We start from the raw sequence: 20,195 nt of genomic DNA, 5'->3' as shown, positions 1-20,195 counted from the left end.
TGCAGCATTGCCTCTTAGTCTAAACCTCATAAACCTAAACCTTAGTCTTAACAACATAAACACACAGAGGGGGCATTATACTTCTATGGGGTTACACATAACTTTATTGTCTTAAAATGTATGAAAATAATAAGTTTCACTGCACATCGCACATCTCCACATCAGGTTTGTGAAGTTGTAGTGTGTTGTATCATGCTCTTGCACCACTAACTATGAGAAGCATTTGTATAGGGCTTGGGAGAGATCGCTAGATTCCTCAAACATGCATGGATGACATATAAAACCACTTCATACATGTTTTTGATGAGGATATGGTATAAAGATGTGGGAGTACAAATGATTTGCTGAAAGCATCAAGTGTTCATTTATAGACCAAAATACAGTGGAAAAAATCTAAATGATGCACTATTTTGAAACTACTTAAAATGCAGTGGCCTTTTTTCTTCAGATGACAGCTGTCTGAACCATTTTTATCCAATTCAGAAAATGAGTTATTTGAGAAAAGTAGTATAGCAAAGGACACTGCAAATCTCCACATACCAAACAATAATGTTGACTAAAGGTACAACTATTTTGGAGCGCAGAAAAGCTATAATACGGAATCTTCAGATTTTTTTCTTTTTGAATTTTCTGATCTTTTCATGCACACACACACAGAAAATTTGAGCAAAGCATAGAGTATATTTTGTTAACCAGTAAATTTTATGCCATTTTCCTAGAATCTACTATAAAAAAAAAAAAACTATTTAAATTCTTACTATGACTACATTTAACCTCGTTTAAATAGGCTACTTAGCTTTAGAATGCGTTGATTTTGATTAAATACAACATTTGCGTAACAATAACAGGCTCGCCCAGTTTCTGTTTTAGGCCATTCAAGCAAATAACACAAAATAAGGTAAATACAGTAAGCTGAAGCTTATAATTTTGTCTACTTTTCCACTTCATTAGCTAATATTCAGTGATGGAATGTAACTAAGTAGTAAAATACTGTAAGTATACATTTTAGGTGTGTATACTTTGCTTAAGTAGATTTTAAAGGGGATACGTTTTACTTTTTCTTAAGTACATTTGAAAGCATGCATCTGTACCTTCTACACAACATTTTTGAACAAGATGGAAATGTAAAAGTATTTTTATAAGTTTGATCAAAATCTCTGCATTTGAAGCTAAGACCTCAAAATATGCGCGAAATACTTCTACTTTTGACTCTATAAGTACATTTTTAACAGTATACTTTAATACAAATACTCTACGTGTGTTTGCATTTATACTTAAATAGTCATTGATTTTTCCTCTTTTGTAAAGATATGTTCAAGTTCCAAAGTAAAAGCCTAAAAAGCGAACAGTTATACCGTATTGGCCCGTGCGTAAAGCTTGCGTATTGCGCGTTCCTGATTGGTACAGAGGCGGTGCGCTCGGACATACTGCGCTGGTTCTTGTAAATAAATATCCAGAAGCGACGGGAACACCGGTCAGGGTACAGCAAAACAATTCCAACTCCACTGCACCTGCACACCCGGATAACGCGCACAGGCTTACAGTAGCGTTTTTATCAATGGAGGAGGAAGGACAAAGACCAAAGCTAAGGAAGAGGAGAGTTCGACCTATCATTAGGATCATTTTTGGGATAATTGTGGTTATTTTAGTGATCGTGGTTATTGTAGTTTTGGCGCTAGCTCTGAGGAGAACGTCCGAGCATGAGGCATTTAAAGCCGTCTTTACGTCTCGATGCAAAGCGTACGAAGGAGGGTGAGTGCGTAAAGCTTGTTGCTGTCTCTCAAAATAGCTCTTTTATAGGTTCTATTTGTGGATATGGGTCAGTGTTTTTAAGGTTTTGTTACCCTGCATACCTATAACTTATCTTAAGTGTCAAATCTCTCAAATGTCCATACACTCTTGAATGACTCATTCTGCACGAAATGGGATACAAAATTTTCACATGCCTTATTTGCAATTAGAGGAACCCACATGGTTACCCTAAAAATGTAGAAGCAATATTAGTGGAGTAGGCTACTGCAAATGTGTACTCAAGTAAAAGTAGGCCTACAGTTATATGCTTAAAATGTATTCAGTTACAAGCACTGCTGCCAAAGTTGTAAGTAAAAGTAAAAAAATCAATGTGCATAGTTTTGTTTTGTCTTTGTCCAATCAGAGCTGACGATGTATACAACTCCAAGTATGGTTTTGATTAAGTAACAACAACATTATAATATGACTTAAAGCTCAAAAGCTCACAAGAATCCATTTTGTGTAATATAGGATCTTTAAAAATAAAAAGTAATCCAGCCTGAGTAGAAATTAAGTCTGGCTCTTGTGGCTGAAGACTGTGCCAGATATGCATTAGGCCTATAATTGTGATTTTGGCCAAACAAAATGGGAGAATCAATGGAATCACTGCTTTGTCCAATCAGAGGTAGCAATGCTGTGCGGTTAAGTGAGTTTCTCGGTTACTCGAAAACTCGAAACTAGCAGATACAGCTGTAATACAACAATGGTGAAGTTTACATGTATTGGGCAGGTAAATATGAGGGCACTTACGCAGGGTTTGGTTAGTTTTCATTTTATTCTTTAGCTATGTCAGACTAATTAAAGATCTTATTGAATATACAAAGGGTCTATGGTTTAACTCAAAATATGGGTGGATGTGGGTGGTCCTCATCAAAAACACACCTCGAGTTCTGTTTATTCATTCACACATGTTTAACACAAATCATGCATATTTAGGCTCTGTTAGTCGTTACTTTAGTTCTTCTCCCAAATGGAAAACACTATTCAACCTTGTGATGTCATGTGGTAATACAGGAAGTGCTCCACTGTGTTTTTAAACCCCATGCACCTTCACTAAAATTAGGACTGAGGAGCATTTTGAGCTATGGAGATGTAGACAGACTAATAATGGGTTACTTGAACATATCTGAATGAAACAAAACTTTTAAATCTTACTCTTTCTATTCTGACCATAATGATTCACACTAAGATCTTGTCAAGACATTTAAAAAGGAAAAATTTGCATTTCTACAACTTTTATATAAATACTCATATAGAAATATACAGTTACTTTTTATAGTTTATCTTAAAAGTCATATAAATTGCAAAAAACAAAGCTATATTTGGTACTTTGGTTTAAAGACTTGAAATGGCTTGAAGCTCAAAGCAGATGACTTGGATTTGACTTGGACTTGACTTGGACTTGACTTGGAATTAGGGGCCAGTGACTCGATTTTCAACTTGGACTTTCCTGTCTTTGACTTGGGACTTGACTTGGACTTGAGGTCAAAGACTTGAGACTTACTTGAGCCTTGCAAAACAACAACTTGTTCCCACCTCTGTTCATCATGTAAACCAGTATCACTTCTAAATTATCCTTCTGGTGTTTTAGTGTTAAAAAATGTACAATACTTTGAGTGTGCTTGCCTCTCCACTGATCTGATCTGTTGCTTGGAATGATGGCACCACCTGCTTGTGTCAATAAGTACGTTTAATGCCAAACTGTGGAGAATATTACAGACAGATCGATAATAACTCCATGGAGACAATGAGGTTGTGGACCCTGCAGCCAAAAAAGTTAAATAACACAACTTTATTTTTTCTTTTTTGCAGATATGACTGTGAACGGACATGGAATGCTTTCGAACAAGCCTACGTTGGCAAAGATCCCTGCATGGTGCCTCCAGACTCCTACCAAGCTTTAATGGACGCTACTCCTTTCAAACCTGCCTGCAACAGGGTAAACACCAGCTACCTGTCTCTAGAGCCCCATTCACACATGCAGCCTGACCAGAGAATTTACCTGCATTTTACCAGAACGGGGTCAAAAAAACAGAAATGAGCAAACATTTCACAAAATATTACAAGACTGTGTATCCATAAATAACAAGTGATTGAACTGAAATAGAATTAGGGCAGTGAACATCTCACAATTTATTGATGCTGCTTTAAATTCACGTTACTCTGGCTATATTTTACAAAAAGGATAAACGGTTAAAGTATAGTAATCTGCCACAAACAGTTCAAAGTCTATGGTTATTTTTTGCTAAGTCTGATTTTGACCATGCCTCTCTTTTAGCCCCCCCAAAATGCAAAACATTTGGAACAATTCACAACTTTTTGATCCAGTCTTCATTACTGTGACACACTGTCTTTGACTATAGTCACGCTTTTGACTCAGTCACAAAATTCCATCTGAGGCTTGGTTCAGAAATGGGGTTTTGGGCGTCCTGGGGCCAAAAGGAGCCAAGTTGAAACAAAAGACCTTGAACTCATAATATAGGTGCACACTAATGAGAATTTTTTGCATTATTATATGCAAGGTTTTAAATGAAGCTTTCAATAACCTTTCAGTTGGCCTAATTTTTCAGATGATGTTCTGGAGCAAAACTAAAAATGTGGTCCATGATTTCACCTCAAAGAGAGAGTGCTTTATCACCATCGAAGACACGTTTTTGGGATCGCTTCTGGACGGGTTGACCTGGTGCGGCAAAGAGGGCAGCAAAGGTGAGAAAAACACTGTAATGGGTGCACTTTTCTCAGGTAGCATGCAATTCTCACCAGATGAAGGTAACAAGTTATCCACATATGCTAAGAAATGACATCAGATGTCCATAGATTTACTATGTCATATTTTATGATTAAAATGATGGGAAAAAGTATTGGGCATGTTTATTGAAAATTCTATCATACTTAAAAGGCCCATATTACACAGTTTTCTGATCTATGCTGTAATGTTGTTTCCTCATTAGAAGCAAATCTGGAGTTGTGTTTTGTTTCATTTACACATGTTAAACACACAAACCCTGCATATTTAGGATGAGTTCTTCTCAACTGTGTTTTAAACTCAAACATACATCTTCACTAGAATCATTTGGATAATTTCAGCTCTGGAATTGCCAATTTACTGAGCAAAAAGGTACAAGATAGCTGTTAACTTGAAAACTACCACTACATGACATCACAAGGTGGAACAGAGAGTTACTCAAACGTGTGAATGAAACAAAAGACAACTCCAGGTCTGTTTTTGAGAAGGTAACATTATAACATGGCCTAAAGCTCAGGAGTCAGTTTTGCGTAATGTAAAACCTGTAATAGAAAACAAGTTTGTTGGTAAAGATTGGCTTGATTTTAGAAGTTCCAGGTTCAGACTACAGTTTTCCTTAACCTTGTCTTTACTATCTGTACATCTCATAAACTGACAGTGACCTGTGACCACATCATGTGCACACAGCTCATTCCAGCTTGTTTGTCAAATCTTGGTTCACATTGTAGAGCAAGGCATGCTGGCAGCTATTGGATATTTTTAAACTGCAGTGCCACTTTCTATTCATTATAACAAATGATAAAAGGGAGGAGAAGTAGAAAAGAGGGGAGTGTCTGTGGAGTACTAAAAATGAAAAGATAGAGAGGAAGAGTAAGAGTGGTATACAGTAAATACAGTAGAGACAGAAAGAAATGTGTTTGCACCATCACTTGTTTTCAAAGGCTGTCAAATGAATGGTTCATTGATTTTTTTTTCTCCAACAAATACAACATTTATATTTGTGGACCAGGTTTTACAACGTTGGTGTGTATTGGCCCTCAGGAACATTTAAAAACAGACCCCTGACTTGTAACTAATAAGTGAAAATTTCAAATCAGGACCCACTTTTCAAAACTGCTGGATGCAAATGTGCCCAACTCCAATTTTATACATGTAAAGCAAGAATGTCCAAACTATGGCCCTGACTATTGGTCCTCCGGCTTCCAGGTGAACTGGCCCAAATTACCTTGCATCAATTAAAATTTTACTTTTTACTGCAAGATTTTGAAAATCTACCTTGATAAAGCTAGTATTTAAGAGGATTTTAGCGTGGATAAAGACTGATGGCTCATTCTAACGTGTTAAACATGCACATATTTCAGTTATTCACTGTACTGAGCATCAGTCTACGGCCCTCGATCAGCCCTCTGCTTCGTCTGTGTTTAGATATGTGGCCCTTGATGAAAAAAGTTTGGACCCAACTGATGCAAAGATTACGGAAAGGATTACTGTAGTACTGTAGTGTTGGCTACTGACAATATAACTGAAGCCTACTGAAGCCTGAGGAGAGCAAAAGATCAAATTAAGTATAAACAATGGTAAACTGACCTATGTCTGATGTAGCTACATGTTAACTTAAGATAAGAGATAACTTTATTGTCTCCCATGGAAGAAATGTGTCTTAGTACAGGGGGTCACATGCTTTAGCACAAAGAAAAGACACCACAGCAACATAAGCAACATCCACCATTGAACATTAATAAGAGACTAAGAATCACCACGAGTAATACACCACCAGGGGAACTTTAAGTCACTCCATACAGGCTTGCATTTCAAAGTCCCATGTTCCATTAATAATTGCACATTTTCTAAGTCTATGTGCAGTTTTGATTGCACATTCTCTAAGCCTTTATGCAAGAGGTGCCTGCATGTCATTTGTCTATAATCTACTTTATTTTTCAACTGTGCTCTCAGAGTTTAGCAGATTGATAGCTAATGTCACAAAAGAATGTTTGAATCAGCTTGACACCCTATACTTTCTGCCTGACAGCATCAGCTCACACTATGTGACTGGCCTCTTTCCTGCCTAGTTTCCTAATAATCCATCAGTTGTAATATGCTAACTAAAGTGAAAGCAAATGAAAGTTGCGCTTCACAAAGGAAATAGTGGTTTAAGGACTGCAGAGTGATATGAGAAGAAAGCATCTGAACTAGTCATAATAAACGACGGTACCAAGGTCAATGCTTACTTTCATTTTTGAAAACAGTGAAAAAGTGTGTGTTGTCAGGTTGTTATTTTGTTGTCTTGACAAGAATACAGATCAAGGTTGTTGTTTTGTTGGAATTCAACAAAACCACAACCTTGATCTGTATTCTTGTCAAGAATGTTTAAATGATTAACAGATAATAAATTCAGTATCAAGCCACACACAACCTTTGATTCATATTTAAGAATCGTGAAGGTTCCACTCGTCATTCTAACTTATCAGACTGACTTACTGACTGGTTTACAAAAAAAGTAGTGTCATTATGCTAAATGACCACATTGCTCAACTTCTGGCAGTTTTGACTACTACTACATACAGACTGGCCCTTAAATTGCAACTGAAATTATAGACAAACCAATAGAATTAGACTTTATATAGATGTTTATTTAGTAGAGCAATGTGGTACTTTGCTACTTGTTTTGTAGAAGTTTGAATACTTGACATATCTAGAACTCATTGTCATTAGACATACAAGATTACTACTTCTAGGGAGGGTATGCAGAATGAATGTTTGAAATGTCATAAATCTACATGATACATGTATGGGACATACATTTGCCATCAATGGAAAATGTGTCCAAGCACCAAAAATTTGCACCTCAGCACCTGCAGCCAAACAATAATAGGCTGTATTCATCCTTATATCACAAACAGGAAGACGTTTAGAAAGATGCGATTACAACTTCCAGCGGGCTCTCTTCTAGGAAAACTGAGAAAATGACCCAGTTTTCTTCATCTACATGTCATTTTAGTGCTCCGTTATGTTCAGCTACTCAACAATTACAACCATACCTCAGTTTTCATCATTTCCCCACTGACACACAACTCTGAGTGCACTGGGTTCATGTGATTAGAAGAGATGAGGCGCCAAATACAAGATGATCCCAAACAGCAAATATGTATACAGTCTTCATTTTACCACTGATCACATTTACTTCAGTGGGTTTTATCACAGTCAGTCAGCGAGTCCAGTGTTGGGAACTACACCAGAATTTGCTATAGCATCTTTCTTCCTGGTTTGTGTCATAAGGTTGTGTCATAAGTGTGAATCGAGCCTATTGCTGCTAGTGCAGCCTGAGCTCAGTGAGTGAGCTTCACATGAGACATGTTCTGAGAATGATGTGTCCTCTACACGCAGGTTAAGACGCTGGCAACCCAGGTTCAGCTATGATTGTAGCTCACAGGCTACATATTGTTTAATTGCTCAGATTATTTACAATATTGTTCATTTAGGAAACGATTTGCTTGGATTATCAAGTTTTAGAGTGATTTTGAATAATGTGGTTCTCAGTATTATCATTTATTGTAAAATTTTCTGTAATAATATATTTCACTTCAACATTTCATATTGTGATGGAGCCAAGTGGAACAGGTTTAACAGGTCTAACTTGGAGACTACTGTGTTCTGTTGCAGACACCTTCACCTCTGACTGTCCGGGATGGACAAGCTGCGTCAATAATACGGTGCGCTCTTTTTGGAACAAGGCTTCAGCTTCAGTAAGTTTACTTTTCTTTAACATCTAGAGTTTTGTGGGATTCAAAACAGCCATATGAGTTTAAGAAAAGTTTATCACAGCCAAGAGAAAAGCCAAAGTCACTGTTCCAGGCTGTTCAATGAGGCTTTGTGTGTTTCCATGGAAATACCTCCTGAGTCTACAGCAGCCCACTCATCACAGAGCTGCTGGATTCTTTGGAAATCTGCGTGTAACTTCACTTCAGGGGTCATTTTGACCACACATGTAGTTTTATTTATTATTATTTTTGCCTAAAATGCAATACCAATTTACTCTGTCGTGCCCTGGTCCTAGAAAGTTAAAAGTCCTGTACCTGATTTTTTGTATATATTTGATCAAAATTTGTATAGATTTTTGTTTTGATTGTGTTTTTTTTTTTTTTCATTACACCACCGCTAACAACAACCTGCTAACTGCACACTAGTGTTACTATTAAATGCTTTTAAGACAAACAGAAATACACAAGAGTAAATATGATACTGGCTATGCATTATTGATATTTTGAACAAATGCATTTTACATTCATTCTATTGAAATGGTTCTAAATGCATCTTATCAAATGATAGGCCTAATAAAAACGCCCTCCTCAGTCTGGAGAAGTGTGACAGGGTGGACTTGGGGCGGGTGTGGAAGACTCAGCTCGTTACATAGATAGACAGATAGATAGATTAAGATAGCCATGTTTCACCGCTCTGAGTCATTAATGTTAGCGTTATGGTTGCAATGTAACAGTTACGGAATTAACTTAGTGCAACTCATGTGTGCATATGCTGCTTAGAATTTGTTGGCTCAATTTATCATTCAACCAATCACTGCTATTTGGTCATCACGTATGTAATGCACCGCCAATGAGGCTAACTGGTATATTAAGCTTTTCCCAAATCCTTTAGGAAGAAGGTTAATAACGTCTTTCCCCCTTGATAAAATTCACAAAACATTCTCTTTGTTCCGTCTTTAAATCCTCAATCTTGGGAATCCTTGACAACACAGAATGTATGGCTCTTCGCTGATTGGCTGGTGCCCGAACTCACACTTCTGGGGGTTTTCGGAACCGTCTAGTGTATTTTGATTCCTGACCTAATTGCTGGAGAGAAATTAAATTGAGTGGAGGCACTAGGTGGCCCTAGCCTGGCTAGAAACGAGTAGCCTAATCTGTCACATGTAATCTAATATATAAAAGTGGTTATCAAAAGCTCTGTTGCATGTTGCCAGCAGAGGGCGACAAACTCAACATTTTTTACATTTAGATTTCCTGTAGAACAAATTCTTAATTTTAATGGGACTTCTACGGTTAAAGTTTAAATTAAACTAAAGAATAGAGTCCTGCAAGTTGTGAGAAGGTGTTTCCTTGTCTTATCCTTTATTTAAAATGTACAAAAGTGCATTTAAAGTTTGAGGAACACATTGTGGGAACTCTTTATGAAATGTCATAAAAATATAGAGTATGGTTGACTGAATCTGTAAAATGTTTGTGGTCTTTCTCTCAAAACTTTGTGCAAAAATTCTGACACAAGAGAATGTTAGTGTGTACTCTCTTTAAGCCCTGAGGCACAGAGTCAGATTTCCTGTTGTGTGGAAGAAATGCTTTAGATGAGATGCTCATGTTTGGAATGCCATCTGATCTCACCTATCATTATCACATACTCTACTTACAACTGGGGAAACTACAGCAAAAAAACAAAAACAAAAAACTCAAATTTGGCCTCGGGTAATATATGAAAAATGTGTGTGCATTGTGTGTGTCCTTCAAGGCATATTTTTGAGACATAAAGAGTTGTGTTAAAATTCTTGGTTCTTTTTGTTGACACCAGATGCAAAGATTTGTTTTCAGATTGTCTTTTGGATAGTGTCTGAGTAAAGTAAACTAATTATTACTGAAATATTCTGGATATATTTTGCATTTCAAACTACAATAAAGAAAGAAAGAAAAATGACCTATATTATGCTATTTTTGATTTATATTATAATATTTCCTCATCGTAAACATACCTTGAGTTGTGTTTTGTTTCATTCACACGTTTAACACACAAACTTTGCATATTTAGGCTGAGTTCTTCTCTCGAAAACACTCTGTTCCACTTTGTAATTATAATACAGGAAGTGCTCCACAGTTCTTAAGCTCCATACACCTTCATTTAAATTATTTGTATAATTTCAGCCCTGGAAATGCCAATCTGCTGAACAAAAGGTAGAAGGTCGACAGGTGATATCATGAAGTGAAACAGCATTTTGAGCTTTGGAGATGTACACAGACTAATTAGAAAGGGTTACTCAAACACGTGTGAATGAAACAAAACACATCATATTGGAAGTTTATCAGTGAATTAAGAAAAAAAAAATTGAGAAAAGGATTGTTGAAGTTAAATGGCGTGTACCTGGTTTGACTGTAACATATAGGGGTGTGCAAAAATATCGAAATATTGATATATCGTATCGTTTAATGTCATGATACAGTATCAATATCGAGGGCTGCTGTATCGATATATATCACCAGGAGTATTTTTTAGTATGTTTTACTCAATTATTTAGTTACAGCACTACAGTTTTGTTGCTTGTTTAGTGGAAGGAAACTCGTTTATGGAACACATTTGACATTTTCACTGTTTTGATGATTAAAATGTTTGTGTTTCATATTAATTTTGCACAAGGCATGGTTTAAGAAAGACTTTTAGTATCACAGCCAGCCATTAGCCATTATTTTTTACTGAACCATATCAAATCAATTTAAAATATATTGTATCGATCTGAAAGTGCACTGTATCGAGATATGTATCAAATCGGCAACTTCTTAACGATACCCTGCTCTAGTAACATATAATCAATTCATTTTATGCAGCATTTTCTCTAGTGATAACAGATTTAAAAAAACTACTCACAGGTCACCTTCTCTCATCCAATTAAGAACATATTTTTACTAAGAATCACCAACTCTCTGACACTGTCCCAGTCATTTGATTCTCTGTCATGGTGTGTTTTCAAAAGCAGCTAATTCAGGGCTGAGAATCTCACTGAGTTTTAACTGTAATGTCTCTTAATTCACTGTACGGATTGAGTTTTCTGAGTATTTTAAAACGTCCTTTGACTGTGCATAGTTTCACCATGGTAAGTGCTGAACATTCACCATAGAGACACATATAGATCCCCTCCCAGCATAGTGCCACTGCAGAATATCAATACAGAGCTGGGATTCATCGTGTTTTTGTATTCCCTCTGTTCACAGTATGCAGAAGTGGCCTGCGGCAATGTCTCTGTTATGCTAAACGGATCTATCGCGACTCCTTTCCATCCAGCCAGGTACGTAAACACCTCAGCTTTAACATTACATGACCAAACACACTCTGAGGTTGATTAGTAAATGACAGACTAACTATTTTCATTTGTTTGTTTGTTGGTTTGTTTATTTCAGTATATTTGCGAGCATTGAGATGAAGAATTTTAACCCCGTCATCATGAACAGTCTCAATGTAGTTCTGGTCACGCAGGAGAAAAAAGTGTAAGTTTAATTTTCAGTACTAATACACAAAATTAGTACTTGTACTTGAATGATGACAAAGTTGTGTGTGTTTTTCTTTTTCTTTTTTTCAGATCAAACTGTTCCAGCCAATCTTTAAAGGACTTGCAGAAGGTGTTAGATAAGGGCATTGCTTACAGCTGCAAGGAGGTGCCAGAGTGAGTAAAGCTTCTGTCAGTTCATATGGTCCATGATGTAGTGTTTGGTGGAATTAGAAATTCAAATTTTAAGGAGAGACGCTGTAGGTGAAAAACTGTTACATTTAGAGATATCAATTTGAAACTCCTTTTTTGATCATGTAATGGTTTCATACAAAATAAGGGATTTGATGTGTGAAAATGAATCCGTGTATCATTCGTTCATTAGTTTTTCAAAATAAAACCAAAAATAAGACAATAAACAATAAACAATAAAACAACTATTTTCTTCACTATTTGTCTCCAAAACCCCCCAAAAAAACACAAAACAAGAAAAAAAACGGATAATGATAAATTTTTTCAGTTTTTGATTTTGTGTTTAAATGAATAAGGGAAAAAACGGGGAAAAAAACGGTTTCCCGTTTCCGTGACTTAAACTGCGATACCGGACTGAACCAGGACTAAAACAGGACTGAACCAGGACTGAACCAGGACTAAAACAGGAGTACATCAGGTCACTAAACCAGGACTGAACCAGGATTAAACCAGGACTGAACCAGGACTGAACCAGGGCTGAACCGGGACTGAGTATCGGGACAGACTGGGAGATGCACCCTCGTACACTGTCAGGTATCAGAACTGAGACCGGGACCAGATTGGGACCAGACCGGGACTGAGACCAGGATTGAAACCGGGACTAGGACCAGGACCAGAATGGGACTGAGACTAGGACTGAGATGGGTTTAGTCCTGGTTCAGTCTTGGTTCAGTCCATATACAGTTCAAAAGTCCGGTATCACAGAAACAGGAAACAGACATTGTCTGTTTTTTTGCCATTATTCATTTATACACAAAATTGAAAACTGAAAAAACAAATCATCTGTTTTTTCATTTTGGTTTTGGAGAGAAAATTGTTGTTTTTTCATTTTCTTATTTTTGGTTTTATTGTGAAAATCAAATGAACGAACAATACATGGATTAAAATGCTCATATTGCATCATATTTGGGACACAAAAAAGATTTCCAGAGTGAATTTCTGATATTTAATTTAGTATTTGAGAAAGCAAAATCTTGAAAATTATTCTAATGTTAAACATTTTTTGCCTTGGAATTAAACATCAACAAATCCTTCTGTACATTTTGTGAAAATATTGTTAGCACAAGATTGTATAAAGTGTGGTGTACGTAGGCGAGACTACTTTAAAGGCTGATCCTTATTATATCTCCCATATAAAGCTATAGGGGCAATCTGATTCAACAAAAAAACATTTTGGTGCAGATTGGACAATTTTGGTTCCACATGAAAGCTTATATGTTGAGTGAGCAAACTGACTAAAAACAAACAAAACAAAAAAGTGTTGTGTGTAAGGTCTCTCTTGAAATGACATTAACTGTATTAGAGAAATGAGTAGTCTAGTAGTATTAGAGTAATATTAATAAAATACTCTGTCGCCAGCAGAGGGCGACAATCTCATACTTCTATCTGCGGCCTAGACCTCCTGTAAAACAAATTCTGAATATTAATAGGACTTCTTAAGGTTAAATAGCAAAATAAACAAAATAATAGTGTTCTGCAAATTTATTGGAAGGAGTTTCCTTGTCTGTTTGTGATCTTTCACTCAAAACTTTGCTGAAATTCTAAAACATGAGAATGTCCGTCTGTACTTTGTTTAAGCCCTGAGGCACAATGTCAAATTTCCTGTTTTGCTCTAGAGGTGCTCATGTTTGCAATGGCGTGATGATGTTGTGTGGTGACAAACTAGAATTAGAAATTAGGTGGTAATCCAGTCTTGACAGTGAACAACATAGAGGTCTGAAATCAACATTAAAAAACATGTGCATTAAAAAACATGTTTTTGGCAGCCCAGACTTTTTCCTCACTTTACTGTAATGGCACTGTAATACTTACAAAGATTTGCATGCTAACAGTGCACTTCCTGATTCTCAGTTTATAATTAGATGCAGACAGCAACAACAAGGCACAGCTGTCTCTTGTGGAGTCTCAGAACTGCTTTTACAATGTATCTGGGGTAAAACAGACTTGAATCAATATTCAGATTTAACAACTTGCAATGTTAAAATACACAAGGTATGTACGGTAATGCTGCAGTGTCAAGTTGCAACATTACATACTAGGGATGTAACAATAACTGAAATATTGTGATATCGTATCTTCAGAGTTCTCACAATAATATCATGGACCATCACAATATATTGAATTACAAGTCTCTTTGCTTAAGTTAAGAGTTATGGTGCAGCAATAGCTAAAAAAGACAGAGGGAACTACATAGACCATGATCCTTTGTTGCATTTAAGTGTATACTACATAAAGAAATAACAGTTCTAAGCACTTTTAAGTCTTAGTTTTTTGGATTAAGTCTTGTCCAGGTATTTTAAGAGGAAAAAGTAGCATATTAACAGTTTTAGCTGTTTAGCCTCCACAAAATATCACAATAAATATCATACCGTGCGATGTATATCCTGAAAATATCGCACAGAGAGATTTGGATATTGTTATAACCCTAAGCTGTTGTGAGCCTCCCCACCATATCATGAGCTTTCCCACGATATCGCAGTAAATATCTTACCGTGAGGTTCATACCGTGACAATATCGTATCATGAGATTTGAATATTGTTACACTCCTATTACGTACTTCTAAGTAATTCATCCTTTAGCCTATTTTATATTTTGAGAAACCAAAATGTTTTGATAAGCTGAAAAAATACCCTTATTTGGTTACTGGTCTACTTCACCAGAATAGTAAAGTGCTTTATGTTCATGTGTATTATTGTTATACTACATTCATACAGAGGCAAGGTGGGTAAAGTGTCTTGCCCAAGGACACAATCACAATGGTGACCAAAAGTTACCATAATGCCTTACTCCATTTGATCATGAGCTATCAGTAATCTTTTGTACATTCATTCATATTTGATGTTACGTTTCTTTTTGTTGCAGATCACAAATACAAGAATGTGCCTCACAGTCAAAGACATGTGGATCCTGTTGGTGAAGTGGCCAACCATAGTCTACCAAATTGTACTACTTTACAGTTTATAGTTGTTTTTTTTTTGGTCAAATGTTTTGGTTAACTGTTTTCATGACTCATTTTAACTGTATGAATTATGCATTTTTATATTGTGGGTGAAATGGGGAAACATTTTTAACTTTTAACTGTGTAGCTGCTATGATTGAATGGCCAATGTTCTAAATGTCATGTAAAGATTTTAATAAAGATGTATAGATTTCCAAGTTGTGTGATTCTGTGAAAAGTTTAAGATACTTCCATTTTTCATCTATAGCTAAATCAGATTACATTTCCCTTGTAGCTAATAATGTTTCACTTTCACTTTTTCTCACTTGAAACTTCGATTACCAGAATAAGTCAAAAATGATGAGATCACCAAAATCTCTAATGGACGTAGGAAGTATTTGCATGTGACAAATGGCATAGCATGGGAGCGCCTCTTCATTTTCCTATATTTCAGTGGGTGCTTTGTCACAGCTAACAGTAATGTATCTTTAACCTGTGGGTGACATTGTAACCCTTTCGGTGCCTGCACAGGTGTGAGTGTGTTATGAAAAAGGCCCCTCGGTCAAACCACAAACGAAAAGGGCTTTGAGTTTTGCAATGACGGAAAGCAACGTCATGCCTTGAGACACCAGGACTGCACCAGATGTTAGCTTTTGTTTTGAACACAGAGAAGTCCCCAAAAATGAAGTCAACCAACGCTTTCTTAATAGCAAACACATTTTCTACAAAACTGTGAAGAGTGTAGGTCAATCTATAATTGAGGAAAACAGGGGCGGTGCCAGGGAAAGGCTTGTGGGGGCACTACAATGGCTCCCCCAAAGATTTCTGCCCCACTTTCAAGATTGAAAGAATGTTCCATATGATTCATTACGCAGTGTTAACTATATTTAAACTTGTTTAAAAAGGCAAAGCAAACATGGTAGGGGGTGGGGGGTGCACTCCATTATTAAAAGTTAAAATGAGCTTGTTAAGTGAGCATCCTCAATGAACAGTGTTGGGCGTAACGCATTATAAAAATAACGAATTACTGTAAAGCATTGATTTTTTGCTCTAAAGCAGTAATGTAAGGCATTACAGGGGGAAAAATGTAATATTTTACTTGGTACAAATGTCAGTAAAGCGTTACAATGCTTTTTTAACCTGGATTGAAGTGGTGGGTTTTTTGTTTTTCTTCATACAAAAATCACCACGATATCAGCAGCGATGAAATGCTGGAAGTGCACCCATGTAGACTGTCGGGTGACCGCGGGCAAAAGGACCAGCACAGAGCTCTGCGCACCACAAGGCTAATCACAACTGGCGCCCAATCGCGCTTTGTAGACACACTGATTTAGACTTGGTTTAGTCCTGGTTTAGACCTGGTTCAGTTCTGGTTTAGACCTGGTTTAGACCTAGTTTAGTCCTGGTTCAGCTCTGGTATAGTCCTGGTTTAGACCTGGTTTAGTCGTGGTTCAGCCCATGTATGACGCAAAAGTTCAGCATCTTCGCAGTTATTTTTTTTATTTTAAATGCAGTAATATTGTAATGTAACAAATTACTTTGAAATGACAGTAACAAGTAATAAATAATGCATTACAATTTTAAAGTAAGTAACTTGCCCAACAGTGTCAATGAAGACCTTAGCACCCCCTTAGCTGACCAAACCAACACCAAAAATGTTTCGCACTGCCCCAGGAGGAAAATAAAATGGCCTTAAAGATTGATTATTGCACAAAATGGATTCTTGTAAGCTTTAAGCCATGCTGTTACCTCCACAAAAACATACCAGAAGTTTCATTAACACGTTTGTAAGCCTGGTTGATTAGGCTATCTACATCTTCAAAGCTCAAAATGCTCTATTCCACCTTGTGATGTCATGATGAGACAAGTTACCCACTACATTTTACGTTTAGATCAACAGACACTGACAATTCCAGGGCTACAATCATTCAAATAATTCTAGTGATGGAGTACTTTTTGTATTACCACATTACATCACAAGGTGGAACCAAGTTTTTTCTGTTTCCGAGAAGGGTGCAGGGTGTGTGTTAAATGTGTGAACGAAAAAAAGCGTTCATGTTCTGTTAAGGTGTTTCAACAAAAAAAGGTGACTAAGTGAAAAACTGGTAATTATAGCATGGGACTGTATTTCAGCTGTTTCTGATCAGACTGTTAAAAATAAAGATAAAATGAGGTCAGAAGTCTAACTTGAGTAACAGCTTCTAAGAGTAGTGCTTTCAGTTAGCGTCACACAGATGCAAAGAATCAATACTACACTATAATATAATCAGTTACTTGGGCATTTGTTCTTATTGTCTAAACTTAAAAAAAACTTTAAAGATGCACTGCATAACTTTTCGGCTGGGCACATCTAACACCTGCTTGTTACCATGGAGACAATTATAACTTTACCTGAAATGTTATATGAAATTATACTTCTCTATCTAGCTCATCTTTATTTATTTACAGTTGTTTTTTTATGGCACAGAACACCTTAAAACACACAAATTTGCATCTCCACAGATCTGACCTGGTACGTCTCTATGGATTTAAGTTTTTAATGCCATATGGTGGAACATTCTTGGTGAATCCTCCATGACAAAAGTTACAAAGTGCACTTTTTACTTCAGCTAAAGTCATATATTTGAAGTAACAATACTAATACATGGCTACATTACGCATCTCTTACAGTACCTATCTATTTTTATTATGTATATTATTATATTACTCTAGCCGATACTCCTCACTGTCAAATGATATAGCTTTGTTGAGAAAATAGTACAGTTACGCAAGATCCATTGTAGAGCAGATGTTTTCCTGTGAGAACATGAGTATGTGAGGTCACGGTGGCAGTGTTGTACATCCCAGCTGGTTAAGTCAATGAAACTGGAACTTCAGCAAAAAAATAACCTTCAATAAAAAGTCATAAAAAGCTTTTACTAGCCTGGGAAAAAATATACAATGGCATTTTAGCATTTATAAAAGGGTATACAAGTGATAAACTGTATGTGTATTGTATATGTGTACTCTCTATTTTCTGCTATGTTCTTAAGGATATACTGTGCAACTTTTCTGCTTGTCTCCATGGGTATGTTATTGCTTTCCATGAAATATTTCACATAATGGCATTAAACTTATCCTACTACATTATTGTCACTACCTTGAAAAACATGCATGCTTACAAGGAGTGGGGATGCCTCTCAATAGATCAATAATACTTGCTAGTCTCCATGGAGATAGTAAAGTTTAATTCCGTACTGTGGACCATTTCAGGCAAAACAATAATATAACAAGGAGGTTGAGTTTCCTCCAGAAAAGCACCTTTATTGTGACATGATAGTTCTGTAACTGAGTAGTTTCCCTTCTCTTAAGTCTGTCTGAATATAAACAGATATGACCTTTATTTTGGCCTGATAGCATCACCAGCATGTCTTCATGGAGATAGTGAAGTTTATTGCACTGTAAACTTGTAAAAACCTGCATCCTTACTCTGAGCAGGCTTGCATCTCCTCAGACCTGACTCTTACTTGGCCTGAATGGGGGTCTCCTCCTGCTTGTTTCCATGGGAATGTTGTTCCTTTGGTTATAATCTTCTACAGTATAGCATAAAACTTGACTCTCTCCATGGAGAATGTTCCTAAGTATGGGTTTAACTCACAAATCCAATGGAATTATGCAGGGGATGCCCCACCTCCAGAAAGTTACATTTAAGTCTGTCTAAATATAAATAGATCTACAATGTCATAACTTATTATTTATTCTTCTCATTTAAATAGAGTAAACATGACATGCCTAATTCACCTTTCAAACAACTACAACATCATTCTTGGAAATGAATATTACAATGACACAAATCATGAAAACTTAAGCTGTCATTATAGCCATGCCTGTCCCTCTAGCTGTTTACTTCGCACAGAGCATGGTGCTACTGGAAGAGTGACGTGATTTCCCCCTGCACCTCTTCCTTGAAACAGCCTTCATGAGTCAAACGCGTTCAGAAGAGTTGCCATTGTACAGATCGTTTCAGGTGATACGGTTAAACATAAGTGTGACTTTCCCAGGGGTTAGGTTAGACTCATTTGCATGCTTAAATTCATTCTGTAGGCTTTCTTATTACTCACAGTGTCCGCCCTCAAGAATACTACGAGTGCATCTTGTGGTAGGCCTACAGAAACAGAACGAAAAATTAGTAAGCACGGTGCTGGTAAATAAGCATGACGCTATCAGCAGTGTAAAAATACAGTTACAAGCAGAAATGATGCACAACACTAAGTTATACAAGTAGAATTGAAATTCATTGGGAATTTCCACAAAGACTAGAGAAGATAATTAAATATAAGATAAATTAAGCCTATAATTTCCTTGAAGTCTGAAAAAAAAGTGTTTCATTAACATATTAACAGATATTACAAAATCTGCTTTCATTTTTACATTAGTATAATAACAAGATTAGTTTCATTAGTCTAATAGAGGCTTTAGCTAATCTTTGCTTTATCTGTTTTTATTACCATAGAAGCCAGGTAGTTTTATTACAACTAATTGCATTTATAGACAGATTTCCAAACCAGAGATACTGGAAGCACTCCCTAGGAAATACTTGGAAATATTTCAGCTTTAAAAGAAAGGTGGATGTCAACAGTATTTGGAACTAGGTTACAATGTTCCAGCCTTTGTTTTACAACCATAAAGTTTATGGACATACATATGATTTAAAACAAGAAAAAAGACAGACTACAATCTATCTGATTTATAAGCTTCTGAAAAGACAAAAATAAATAAATAAATAAAATAAAATAAAATATAGCTTTCCAAGTAGCTTCTGCCAGTTCTGAACAAACATGGCTAGTTCAGGTCTAAAATAATGCTAAACCAGGTCTCAAATATGGACTAACTCAAAGGAAAACAAAAAATGTGGACCAATTTTTAGTTTTTGTTTTGTTTTATTGTAATATGAATATGAGCTAACTCTGTTTTCTTCTAATATTTGTTTTGTATTTAATTAAATAAATAAGCAATACTGTGTCCAAGCACTGTTTCCCAAGTGGATCAATAAAGTTTGTCCATTTGAATTGACCTTGCAAAATAAGATAGGCTACTACTTAGTCATGCCTATCTTATTTAATTGTGGAAATAACCTCACCCCTGTCATTCCTTATTTAAGAAGGGAAAGGCTAAAGCAGAGGAAAGGGAAAAGGAAACTTGTGGACTAGGCATGCGTTAGTTTAAGGAGTGGAGC

The 20,195-nt window shown here is 36.3% G+C and overlaps 1 protein-coding gene across 1 annotated transcript; it reads left to right on the top strand.

Annotated features, from left to right (window-relative positions):
- The first annotated feature begins 1,471 nt into the window (after positions 1-1,471).
- On the top strand, positions 1,472-15,198 carry LOC110165581 (ADP-ribosyl cyclase/cyclic ADP-ribose hydrolase 1-like). Its single transcript, XM_020930780.2, has 8 exons — positions 1,472-1,752; positions 3,604-3,730; positions 4,362-4,497; positions 8,198-8,280; positions 11,518-11,591; positions 11,704-11,790; positions 11,883-11,966; positions 14,905-15,198. Exons 1-8 carry the CDS (start codon positions 1,559-1,561, stop codon positions 14,957-14,959), a joined length of 840 nt encoding a protein of 279 aa, XP_020786439.2. The 5' UTR covers positions 1,472-1,558; the 3' UTR covers positions 14,960-15,198.
- Positions 15,199-20,195: the final 4,997 nt, after the last annotated feature.

The sequence above is a fragment of the Boleophthalmus pectinirostris genome, unplaced genomic scaffold (assembly GCF_026225935.1).
Source record: "Boleophthalmus pectinirostris isolate CB_2022bp ecotype Guang Dong unplaced genomic scaffold, ASM2622593v1 HiC_scaffold_15, whole genome shotgun sequence".
Classification (NCBI taxonomy): domain Eukaryota; kingdom Metazoa; phylum Chordata; class Actinopteri; order Gobiiformes; family Gobiidae; genus Boleophthalmus; species Boleophthalmus pectinirostris.
This window is presented reverse-complemented; position numbering and strand designations above follow the sequence as displayed.